Genomic DNA, 13,470 nt, shown 5'->3' with positions numbered 1-13,470 from the left:
GCGGGCGGCGCCACTCTGGGTCCGATTTGGCGGCCCGGGTCACTCTGGGTCCGATTTGGCGGCCCGGGTCACTCTGGGTCCGATTTGGCGGCCCGGGTCACTCTGGGTCCGATTTGGCGGGCGGCGCCACTCTGGGTCCGATTTTGCGGGCGGCGCCACTCTGGGTCCGATTTGGCGGGCGGCGCCTCTCTGGGTCCGATTTGGTGGGCGGCGCCACTCTGTGTCCGATTTGGCGGGCGGCGCCACTCTGGGTCCGATTTGGCGGGCGGCGCCACTCCGGGTCCGATTTGGCGGGCGGCGCCACTCTGGGTCCGATTTGGCAAGCGGGGGCACTCGTCCGATTTGGTGGGCTGGGTCCGATTTGGTGAGCGGGGCAATAATGATAAGACTACAGATAGTGCTTTGTAATTGTGCTGTACTGTCACTTTAAGAGCTGATATTATCTGACAAAACTTGTGACCTGGTGGGCTGGTAGAGTTTATAGGCGTTGGCATAGTAACTGGGTCTCACTGCGCATATCAATGAGGTAATCAGCCAGGTGGCAGTTATTTTTAGAAATTGCCTCAGAAATCAGGGCCATTATAAACGTATTGGAAAATTTCCCTATTGAAATGCATTGAGACACTTTTTTCAAACGCAAATTGCGCCAAAACTACAAATCCGATCGACACGAAAAATACTTAGCACACCTCTCAGGAACGCTGGCTTCGAAATGACACCTCACTGGAGTCTGTGAGTTTAGCGGTTCGGGCCGCATTACGTGCGGACTGAATAATAATAATAAGAACTAGATGGGTATTTCCTGAAGGAACTACAGATAGTGCTTTGGAATGGTGCCCGGGCTGCCCCTGTAAGACTTTCACACTTGGGTGCCCCTCAGGCGGTCCGATTTGGTGGGTTGGGTCAATCTGGGTCTGATTTTGTGGGCGGGGTAAATCTAGGTCCGATTCGGTGGGCGGGGTCACTTTTGGTCCGATTCTGTGGGCGCGGCCACTCTGGGTCCGATTCGGTGGGCGGAGCCACTCTGGGTCCGATTTGGTGGGCGGGGCACCTTAGGGACCAATTTGGTGGGTGGGGTCACTCGGTCCGATTTGGTGGGCTGGGCACCTCAGGGTCTGATTTGGTGGGCTGGGCACCTCAGGGTCCGATTTGGTGGGTGGGGTCACTCTGGGTCCGATTTGGTGGGCGGGGTCACTCTGGGCCCGATTTGGTGGAAGGGGTCACTCTGGGTCCGATTTGGTGGAAGGGGTCACTCTGGGTCTGATTTGGTGGAAGGGGTCACTCTGGGTCCGATTTGGTGGGCGGAGCCACTCTGGGTCCGATTTGGTGGGCGGGGTCACTCTGGGTCTGATTTAGGGGGCGGGGTCACTCTGGGTCCGATTTGGTGGGCCGGGCCCCTCGGGGTCCGATTTGGTGGGCCGGGCCTCTCGGGTTCCGAATTGGTGAGCGGGGTAATCTACTATCTAATTATCTAAGGGCACTTCCGTCTTTCTGTCTCACAACACCGCTACGTCATCATCTCGTGAGACCGCAATGCACTCTTGGGACCGGAGCGCGCAACAAGCATCGGGTACCGGCCACTCCAGGTGCAACAAGCATCGTGTACCGGCCGCTCTAGGAGGTGCAACAACCATCAGATACCGGCCGCTCCAGGAGGTGAGTATGTAACTTTTTTATTTTAATTCTTTTTTTTTTTAACAGGGATATGCAGTATACTATGTGACTGGACAATATACTACGTGACTGGGCAGTATAACTACGTGGCTCTGCGCTGTATACTGCGTGGCTCTGTGCTGTATACTGCGTGGCTCTGCGCTGTATACTACGCGGCTCTGTGCTGTATACTACGCGGCTCTGCGCTGTATACTGCGCGGCTCTGCGCTGTGTACTGCGCGGCTCTGCGCTGTGTACTGCACGGCTCTGCGCTGTGTACTGCGCGGCTCTGCACTGTGTACTGCGCGTTCTGCGCTGTATACTGCGCGGCTCTGCGCTGTATACTGCGCAGCTCTGCGCAGCTCTGCGCTTTGTACTGCGCGGCTCTGCGCTATATACTGCGTGGCTCTTCGCTGTATACTACGCGGCTCTGCGCTGTGTACTGCGCGGCTCTGCGCTGTGTACTGCGCGTGTCCGTGCTGTGTACTGCGCGTGTCTGCGCTGTATACTGCGGGGCTCTGCACTGTATACTGCGGGGCTCTGCGCTGTATACTACGCGGCTCAGCGCTGTATACTGCGCGGCTCTGCGCTGCATACTGCGTGGCTCTACGCTGCGTACTGCGCGGCTCTGCGCTGTGTACTGCGCGGCTCTGTGCTGTGTACTGTGCGGCTCTGCACTGTGTACTGCGCGGCTCTGCGCTGTGTACTGCGCGGCTCTGCGCTGTGTACTGCGCGGCTCTGCGCTTTATACTGTGCGGCTCTGCGCTCTGTACTGCGCGGCTCTGCGCTGTGTACTGCGCAGCTCTGCGCTGTATACTGCGCGGCTCTGCGCTGTGTACTGCGCGGCTCTGCGCTGTGTACTGCGCGGCTCTGCGCTGTGTACTGCGCGGCTCTGCGCTGTGTACTGCTCGGCTCTGCGCTGTGTACTGCGCGGCTCTGCGCTGTGTACTGCGCGGCTCTGCGCTGTGTACTGCGCGGCTCTGCGCTGTGTACTGCGCGGCTCTGCGCTGTGTACTGCACGGCTCTGCGCGGTATACTGCGCGGCTCTGCGCTTTATACTGTGCGGCTCTGCGCTCTGTACTGCACGGCTCTGCGCTGTCTACTGCGCGGCTCTGCGCTGTGTACTGCTCGGCTCTGCGCTGTGTACTGCGCGGCTCTCCGCTTTATACTGCGCGGCTCTGCGCTTTATACTGCGCGGCTTTGCGCTGTGTACTGCATGGCTCTGCGCTGTGTACTGCGCGGCTTTGCGCTGTGTACTGCACGGCTCTGCGCTGTGTACTGCACGGCTCTGCGCTTTATACTGCGCGGCTCTGCGCTGTGTACTGCACGGCTCTGCGCTGTGTACTGCGCGGCTCTGCGCTGTGTACTGCACGGCTCTGCGCTTTATACTGCGCGGCTCTGCGCTGTGTACTGCACGGCTCTGCGCTGTGTACTGCGCGGCTCTGCGCTGTGTACTGCGCGGCTCTGCGCTTTATACTGCGCGGCTCTGCGCTTTATACTGCGCGGCTCTGCGCTGTGTACTGCGCGGCTCTGCGCTGTGTACTGCGCGGCTCTGCGCTGTGTACTGCACGGCTCTGCGCTTTATACTGCGCGGCTCTGCGCTGTGTACTGCACGGCTCTGCGCTGTGTACTGCGCGGCTCTGCGCTGTGTACTGCTCGGCTCTGCGCTTTAAACTGCGCGGCTCTGCGCTGTGTACTGCGCGGCTCTGCGCTGTGTACTGCGCGGCTCTGCGCTGTGTACTGCACGGCTCTGCGCTTTATACTGCGCGGCTCTGCGCTGTGTACTGCACGGCTCTGCGCTGTGTACTGCGCGGCTCTGCGCTGTGTACTGCACGGCTCTGCGCTTTATACTGCGCGGCTCTGCGCTGCGTACTGCACGGCTCTGCGCTGTGTACTGCGCGGCTCTGCGCTGTGTACTGCGCGGCTCTGCGCTTTATACTGCGCGGCTCTGCGCTGTGTACTGCGCGGCTCTGCGCTGTGTACTGCGCGGCTCTGCGCTGTGTACTGCACGGCTCTGCACTGTATACTGCGTGGCTGTGCAATATACTACGTGGACATACATATTCTAGAATACCCGATGAGTTAGAATCGGGCCACAGTCTAATAATCATAAGACTACGGATAGTGGTTTGGAATTGTGCTGTACTGTCACTTTAAGAGCTGATATTATCTGACAAAACTTGTGACCTGGTGAGCTGATGTAGATTTCATAGGAGTTGGCATAGTAACTGTGTCTGACTGCGCATATCAATGAGGTAATCAGCCAGGTGGCAGTTATTTTTAGAAATTGCCTCAGAAACCAGCCCATTATAAACGTATAGGAAAATTTCTCCATTGAAACGCATTGAAAGACTTTTTTCAAACACAAATTGCGCAAAAACTACAAATCCGATCGACACGAAAAATACTTAGCACACCTCTCAGGAACGCTGGCTTCGAAATGACACCTCACTGGAGTCTGTGAGTTTAGCGGTTCGGGCCGCATTACGTGCGGACTGAATAATAAGAATAAGAAGAAGTTTACCACGGTGGAATAACAGTATAGTGCTTTGTTCCAAAGCACTATAATAAGAAGTTTACCACGGTGGAATAACAGTATAGTGCTTTGTGCCAAAGCACTATAATAAGAAGAAGTTTACCACGGTGGAATAACAGTATAGTGCTTTGTGCCAAAGCACTATAATAATAATAAGAAGAAGTTTACCACGATGGAATAACAGTATAGTGCTTTGTTCCAAAGCACTATAATAATAATAAGAAGAAGTTTACCACGATGGAATAACAGTATAGTGCTTTGTTCCAAAGCACTATAATAAGAAGAAGAAGTTATCCACGATGGAATAACAGTATAGTGCTTTGTTCCAAAGCACTATAATTAGATTGAGATGCTAAATTGTCACTGAATGTAACAGAATGTATTGTCAGACCAGAGGGTCACTGAAAGATACTATTTTACAAATACATTGCCCTAAAGGGATCTGCTCCCCTTCATCAGACCAAAATCAAGGCATCTCTAATAGAAATAGGAGAATGTAACCCGGGTGAATGGTTGCGCCATATAGATCTCTAAGACACCAGCAGATGGTGATGCAGCTTTATCTACTGTTGAGAAGAAGCCGTGCCATGATTCATCTTCTCCAGCCACTGTGCTGCTAAGCCAAATGCTGGTCTCCCTAGGAATAGTGAAAATCTGAGCTCCAACAAGAAACACGACACAGACATAGATGACTCTGTCCAACATATAACTATTGTAGAAAAACGCTCTCATTCACAGGGCAAGGACGGGGTGAGGAGCCAGAAGAACTTTGCAAAATAAGGAAAACCCTTTTGGGGAGTTTGGACATTTGAACTTGGCTGTTCTCAGCCCTTTTCTTCTTAGGTCCTTGGCTTTGTAGTCCATATGTGTAAGTTTCTCCTGCTGTATGATTACAGGTGCTGACATGTTATTTCCTCTTTTTTTTCGAGACAGGAGAAATATCAAGTTCTTCATGTACCATTTGTAAGGCAATGGGCTCTCTAAATATCCATTATGTGGAGAGACCTCTGTCCAGAGCCTCTCACCTAGCCAAATCAGTTCTCATGCTTCGCACTGACGAGGGCCAACAGCCCGAAACACCGTGTCTGCGAATTGAGATACTGATTTGGCTTTTATCCTAAGTCATATTGCACGACTCGTTAGAGGGTTGATTGTGACTTGTAGGATCGCTACTTCCAACAGGTGGCGCTATAGAGTTAAGTCCTCTTTTTCTCAGAAGAGGCAATTTGCATATTTAATTTCCCAGAGGAGCATTGTACGGCAAATAAGCCTTTTTACCTTGACAAGCCAGAGATGGTATGTCACTCTCCATAAGGAGAAACGATACCCCTTAGACCCCAGTCCAGAGCCTCTCACCTAGCCAAATCAGTTCTCATGCTTCGCACTGACGAGGGCCAACAGCCCAAAACACCGTGTCTGTGAATTGAGATACTGATTTGGCTTTTATCCTAAGTCATATTGCAAGACTTGTTAGAGGGTTGATTGTGACTTGTAGGATCACTACTTCCAACAGGTGACGCTATAGAGTACAAGTCCTCTTTTTCTCTGAGCAACTTGCTTATCCATTTTGTGTACATCTGTTTTCTGTGTCTCTAAGTTTTACTTATTTCATATAGAGTCCATTTTATTGTTGGGGCATGACTTTTTGTTGTTACATACTGAAGGCAGCACCCCTAAATACAGTAGAAGCCTTCATGTTGTTCTCTCAGATGACCCCACCTTTAGGGAACTTGCATGCAGGACCTATGTGATAAATCTGCAGGATAAAGTCCATAGCGAGAAAAAAACGCTGCAGATTTCAAACTTGAACTACACAGATTTTTCATCAGGAAACCCATAATGTGTGAATGCACACTGAAATCTACACAAGTGTTGTGTTAGAAAACATGGGCCATCCTTGGATGTTGGAGTCTCTCAGGGAGGCGCTGCTGGTCCTCTACAACGTTCTGCCCTCTAGTATGTTACCTGTATGTTCACTATACTACTTCTTTTCCTCTCTTAGACAGACAATGATTTCCAGCAACTTCTACAGAGATTTTACCAGCTACAAGCAGAACGCGTGGAGACATACCATCTCTTTGATGAGTGAGTATCTGAATTTCTTCAGTATAGCAACCATAAATAAGAGCTCACGAAATACATCACCATGACAAGTACAAGTGGATTAATGAATGGAGATTAGTATCTGCTGATCCGAATAATGGATCAAAAATTACGGACAAGTCGCTGAACAAGGAACAAGGGGGTAGCAAAAAATAAACAAACGACCATAAAGTCCACAAATATTAAAAATATATGCAATCTTTATTATACAAAATTCACAGGACAGGTGAGGAAAAAGTGCACCAATAAGCACAAACCACTATGAGTGCACCGAGAGCACACGGAACCGGGGGACCATAACCATCACATTAAAATTATAATCATTGAAAAACTTTCCATTCCCATAGTAGGGACCAATCAGAGCAAAAGCCAATTATAACATGTAAACATGTCTGCAAATAATCATAATATGATTATAAATAGAAGTCAAAATTGTCAAAAGAGGTGTCCTGCAGTTTTGGAAAACTCCTACCGCAGAGGGCAAGGTATTGTCAGCAATAAAGAAAATGTTAGCGCAAATGAGACGCAGACGTGGAGGTTCCCTGGGTCTGTGCGCTCACCCCGACGCACGTTTCGGAAGCTCTCCTACGGGGCATGGCACATAGTGCCATTAAGAAGTGCTGTGTCCCATAATATTGGCTGAGATTTTTTTTAATCTTCTGGGGGTAAATAAGATGCATACTTTATGGAGAAGGAAATGAGAGAAAAAACAGCTATTCCACCACTGGCTTTTGTTTTTACAACATTTGCCCCGTTGTATAAATACTTTTGATACAATTTTGCCTTTACCGATGTAATATATATATATATATATATATATATATATATTTTTTTTTACTCTGCTTCTGCTAGAAAAAATGTCACTTTAGCAGAATACCGCTTTATGGCCATCGTAATGGGAACATATATTTATAGTTATTAAAAGATCTAGAAAGTGAATATGTCTGCAGTAGAACAGGTATATGCAGGTAGGGGAGCATCCCTTGCACTATTATTGTGTCACTCCAGAATATTTCCATGTGTGCTGGGGGATTGCTATCTGTGCAACATTTTGAACAGTGGAGCAGTTTATAACGTAGCGGTGGTGTTACCCTGTCATTTATGGAAGCGAGAACATTGCGAGCAGTAGGAGCATGAGGTTAGATGTGAAACACACTTGATTCCTGAAGTATTTTAACCCCACGTTGTCACCATTATATATGACCTGCAGGATGCCTGGCTGGTGCTGATTAGTGCCACCATGTAATACCCAATAGCAGAGCCACTTACAGACCTTTGGTATCTCACATCCCCTGACTTAAATGAGTTGGGAGCAGTGTACACATTCTGATTATAACTTGGATACATTTGCATGTGGTCGTCTTTGAAATAAAATCCAAGATGTTTCATTTTTCTCCATTCAGCTCATCTGGACTTCATCAGCAATCCAACACAATGCTTTACTTCTTGTTCCGCCTATTTAAACTGCTTTTTTTCCACTTTGGTAAAGAATAACAGAGCTGAGGACCGCCTGATTTTAATTTTGTTTGCTTACTGTAGCCTTGTTCTTTCTAGAGTATCCATAGCACTTGATAATATTTTGGTATTGGTTAGCCATTTATAGTACCGCTCTGATTTGTTGTCAGCTACAGGAGAAAATCCATAAGTTCACTAAACACTTGCAGATTGCCGGCCAGTGCTTTTAATTACATCTTTACAGGCATTTTAGAGTTAGAATTATATAAGAATCCTTTACGTTTGTAAATTAAGAGTTTTGATAGCAATACGTGTGCTGGTGATAGAGGCATTAGTTAGTTTCATCAGAGATAGTGAGGAAATTGTACTTTTGGGGTAAAAAATGGACTACACACAAAATGTGTATGTGTGTATATGTCTGTCTGTCTAGATGCACTCATCGACATCAAAATTACAACACCAAAAATGAAGAGTTGTAGAATTATGAAAATGACAGGCTGGATAGATGTTGATGATATACAAATGATGAAAAAATGGTTACTAAATTTTCAAAACATCTCAATTTATTCAGTATCAAGAATAAGCACCACCTCACAGGCTCCTACACGCCTTGCTGCCATCAATGAGGTTATTAATATGCTGTATGCACTTGTATACACATTTCGTCAAGATCCGCTACTGGCATATCCTTTTGCAATTGGCGACCAATGAAGTCCCAGATGTAGTTGATGGGAGACGAGTCCAGAGATGTTGCAAGTCGTGATAGCATGTTTAGGCCATACAGGCTGCTCACAGTGGACCAAGCAATGTGTGGCCTTGTGGTGTTCTGTTGGAAAATGGGTTCTGGGGCACTTTGGAGAAATGGTCGTACCACTGGTTCCACCTGCAAATCATTGTAACGCTCAGCTGTACCTGGAATAAAGATGATAGGTGCCAGGCTACTATACATAATGCCACCCCACACATTGCATTGCCCACGTGGCCTCCATACCAATCTCAGGCTATCAATGCTACCAAGACAAAAAGTGTGACTTGTCGCTGAAGAGTTTAGACCTCCATACCAGCCTCTGATCTCCAACTTGAAATGACCATTTCCATACTTGTCTCCCATCAAGCATATATGGCAATGTAATTGGTTAGCAATTGCTGTGGGAGCTGTCGGTAGCAGATCTTGAGATATGAGTGCATAATATAGTAGAACCTTTCTCAGATGACCATTATTAACCTCATTGATTCCCTGTTGTATCACAGTGAAACAATCCACGGTGGACCGAGTTTGAGTTGAAATTTCTTGAAATTTGCAGTTTCACGCAAATTTAAACATTTTGACATTTGATTCGCAGCACCAGAGAAATGGGAAACAGGCTTCCCCATAATGCGCTGCCGCTGTCAGTGCTGTGGAGTCAGTCGGTTATATATCATAAATTGGGTACAGTAGTACAATGCAGAATGTGCTGAATATTTTTTCATAAGAATTTGGGAAACTTCTGACATGTCCTATAAATGTCCTGTTCCTGATCTAAGGATCTCTGCTATTAGTTGAGATGAATCTATGCTGCACTTTATGTACATGTTCAGTAGTGAGGCTCCTCCTCTACTGATCAAAGGAAAAAGGCACTGGGAAGGAATGCCTGCTCTAATCTCAGAACTGCTAGAGTGATTAGACAATAGCTGGCTTATTGTATCATAATGGTGATGAAAGGCCTGATGTTGCCATTTTACTACGGTAAATGTATCACTTAAACATGAGCCATGTATGAGGGAGTCTGAGGTTTGGCTTACCGACTCCACATACCTGACAGCTATGACATCTTGCAGATTATCATACCTTGTACAGTGTTAGTCAGTACCTGGGCCATTACAGCTATTCCCAATGCAGATCTGTTTGTAAGGCAGAGTCATTTTCCATCTCCAGAGTCACTGGTTACGCCTCTCTCTTCTGTAGTGTGTATGCTTCTGTAGTCAGCAGGGTCTTCTCTCTCCTGTAGAGTGTAAGGTCAGTGGGGTCCTTACTCTCTTTCCTGTAGAGTGTAAGCTCTTACGGTCAGCTGGGTGCTCTGTCTCTCACCTGTCGATCAGTGCTCGTTTGGCCAGTTTTTCTTCCTGTGTATGATGACCTCTTAATGTCCACCTAAAAGATGAAGGGCCACCTTTATACTGGAACATTTGAAAGAATGATTGAAGAAGAAAAGCTGAGTGCTACAATGTGTTCTGTGCCATGCCAACAATAAAGCATCCATGTGAAGACCATTCATGTGTATGGTTGCTTTTCATCCAAGGGAGTGGGCTCACTCACAATTTTGCCTAAGAACACTGCCATGAGCTAAGAAAATATCCACCAATAGCAATTTATACTAACGATCTAAGAGGAATTTTGAGATAGACAATGCTTTTTTCAGCATGATGGAGACCATGTCACAAGGCAAAAAAGTGATAACTAAGTGGCTCGGTGATCAAAACATTGAAATATAGAGTCCATGGCCAGGAAACTCCATACATCCCATTCTGACTGAGAACCTGTGGTCACTCCTCAAAACGTGGGTGGACAAACAAAAACATAGTTGTGACAAACTGCGAGCAGTGAATAGACAGTAATGAGTTGTCACCAGTCAGGATTTGGCCCTGAAGCTGATATCCAGCATGTCAGGGCAAAGTTCAGACGTCAACTTGGTCGTGGGACAATTCTGTAAATATTGAGTATTTACAAAACTTTATATATTTGTGACTAAAAACGTGTGAAATTCTTATAATTGTAGTTCAATAACCATAGAAACCTATGACCTAAAGATCTAAAAGCACTGAAGCAGAAAACTTGGTAAAAACTAAAATTTGTGTCAGCCTCAAAACCTTTGGCTAAAACTATACTGTGGTTAGGAACATTCCTTTAAGGGGACTCTGCCAGCACAGATTAACTGTTCAAACCAAGTACAGGCGCTCAGTGCATCATGGTGGGGCCAATCATTTAAGTGCACCTTCCAATTTGCTTGTTTCCTACCTATCTCTACCCCCTTTTCTTTGATTGACCACTCTGGCATCAAAGAGCCATGGAAGGGTGGAGATAGATGGAAACCAAGCAGGTGGGACTGTGTCATTCTGTACGGACAGCGTCCACTTAAAGGGACTCTGTGAGCACAGAATGAGTGCTCATGGTGCATGGTGTAATAATTTAACTACACCTTCCTGTCTGCTTGTCTTCCCTTCATCTCCAACCACCTCTTCTTTGATTGACAGCTCTGGCTTCCTAGAGCCAAAGAAGGACAGAGATAGGTGGAAACCAAGTAGGTGAGAAGGTTGGTAATTGGGCCCGCCGTGTAGCACCAAGCTTCTGTACTTGGCTTGAACAATCGTTCTGTGGCTGACAACGTCCCTTTATCTGTTAATAATTAGGGCTATGGGAACATAATGATCACTGCATACACTGGAAAAATCCTTTGGCATTCTAGTCCAGATATATGCAAATGGCACTTAAAGCGATACCCTTGCATTAGAAAACTGGCCAATATAGTTGCCCTGATGCACAGGCCAAGTGTTTGCCACCATTAGGCTCTGCGTACATGCCGAACCTTCTAAGGCTTGTGTGAATGTGATGTATTCATTTTTCATATGATATTGAAGTCTATTCACATGTAAAAGATGGAAATGCTGCCAGATACACACTGTAGCTATTGTATGTGTGCAGCATTAGTATCTCGACTCTATTTACTACAATGTGCAAACCAGATTTTCCATCTTTCAGCTGTAAAACTACAATATAATTTTTTCACACATCTATGGAGAATGCATCTGCAACTTTGTTCAGTCTTTTATGCACTCCTTTATGCATATGCACTCGATTCTGAAGGTTAATCTTTCAGGGTCAATCTACAAGTCAATTTCTCAAAGTCAGAAAATGTGGAGAGTTCCAATTTTAACACCTCTGCCCCAAATCATTGGCTTATTTATTTTATATCTCTGGAATATTTATTTGAAAAAAATAATAATAGTAAAATAAAAGTATACAATAATAATAAAAAGTTAAACGTTCCCACATGACAGGATATTGGAGGATTGCTTGACTTTAGGACATCTGCTGGCTCTGTGTCTTACAACCTTTATCCGTCTGAAATATAGAGGTATTTCTGCAATGTGTTAATCATATTTGTGTTACTGAGGATTAAACAACAAACACTCTCATAAATTCAGCCCTGGAATTGCAAGGTTTATTGTCTGCAAGATTTTGTTGTTAATAACTTCTGGGATTTACTCAGATGTAATAAGAAATCTATAGCAGAATGACTGGCAACGTCAGCTGTGTGCACAAAAAAAGACGAATGAAAATTTCATTGGTGCAGTGTTATCTTTTTCTAATTCATATCACTCAGTTTTATTTTTATTGGCAGTTCTGGCCTACGTGAAGATTAATGTTTTCTCCTAAAGGAGTTTCTTATCTAATTAGGTGTTGCCATAATATTAGAATAAGCTATCACTTTATGGTCAGGGGAGACCAATATTTTTGAGAAAGGGAGCCGCATTGCTAAATTGCCTTGTTAATTTTCCCTGAGTCTCCTTTATTATCAGGTTTTCTGTGAGTTCCTGAAGTCCAATGGCACTGATCATAAATTGAGCAATCGCTTTATTGGATATAAAACTCCTTAGGAGTTGTCCAGGGCTTTTTTATTTATTTTTTACTGTTAGTCTAAAAAAATAGCAGAGGCAACTACCTGCCTGTTCTACCCAGCACTGGCTCAGAGCAGTCACAGACCACTCCTGCCAGTGATTCAGCTGCTCCTCCTCATCAGATCAGCTGTTCTTCCTCTGGACTACTCTGCTGATGTGACTGCAGATGTCATGCTGCTTGACAACCGTCTGTCAATCATCATGATGCCGCCAATCACTCCACATCAACAGAGTACAGCGGAAGAGAAACACCTGTGCTGTGCTGCTGGGTGGACTACAAGTTTCAGACACTCTAAGCGAGGGCCACTGAGCAGAGAGAGGGCTGTCTTTAAGTCCGAGGCTGCAGATAAGTCCATAGTTAAACGCAATTTCATAGTTGTGATAAGGGTACGTTCACACAGGACTTTTTTGCTGCTTTTTTTTATGCTAATTTAGGTGCGTTTTTTTGGTGCGTTTTTGGTGCGTTTTTTGGGTACGTTCACACAGGACTTTTTTGCTGCAGATTTTTGCTGCAGATTTTTGCTGCTTTTTTATGCCAATTTTCAGCTGCTAGGACACCTCACAATGGCTCTTCACACCTTACTACCAGGAACTCCCTCACAATAGATCACAATCAGGACACCTCACAATGGCTCTTCACACCTCACAATGGCTCACAATGGCTCTTCACACCTCACTAACCACACCCCTAAGCTCTTGGCTGTGAGATCACTTCCTGCTGGCCATGATTTTCTGCACAAAAAACGCAGCAAATAATGCTACATGCGTTTTTTCAGCGTTTTTTTCATCACCCATTCAAGTCAATGGGTGAAAAAACGCTGAAAGAAGTGACATGCCCTATGTCCAAAAAAGCAGCAAAGCAGGAAAAACTGATCAAACAAAAAACCAACGTGTGTGCATGAGATTTCTGAAATCTCATAGGCTTTACTGGTACTGTAAAAAGCAGCTGAAAATTAGCATAAAAAAAAGCAGCAAAAAAGTCCTGTGTGAACGTACCCTTGTGTAAGGGTACTGTCACACAGTACCATTTTGATCGCTACGACGGTACGATTCGTGACGTTCCAGCG

At 45.9% G+C, this 13,470-nt stretch overlaps 1 protein-coding gene across 1 annotated transcript in view; it reads left to right on the top strand.

Moving 5' to 3' along the window:
* REX1BD (required for excision 1-B domain containing) overlaps positions 1–13,470 on the top strand; it is a 57,055-nt gene that overhangs the window by 22,845 nt on the left and 20,740 nt on the right. The window contains exon 2 of the mRNA XM_077271921.1: positions 6,192–6,274. Within this exon, the coding sequence (XP_077128036.1) occupies positions 6,192–6,274 (83 nt within the window). The remainder of the gene's footprint in view (positions 1–6,191; positions 6,275–13,470) is intronic.

The sequence above is a fragment of the Ranitomeya variabilis genome, chromosome 1, assembly GCF_051348905.1.
Source record: "Ranitomeya variabilis isolate aRanVar5 chromosome 1, aRanVar5.hap1, whole genome shotgun sequence".
Classification (NCBI taxonomy): Eukaryota; Metazoa; Chordata; class Amphibia; order Anura; family Dendrobatidae; genus Ranitomeya; species Ranitomeya variabilis.
The sequence above is the reverse complement of the archived record's forward strand: the minus strand, read 5'-3'. Positions and strand labels throughout refer to the sequence as shown.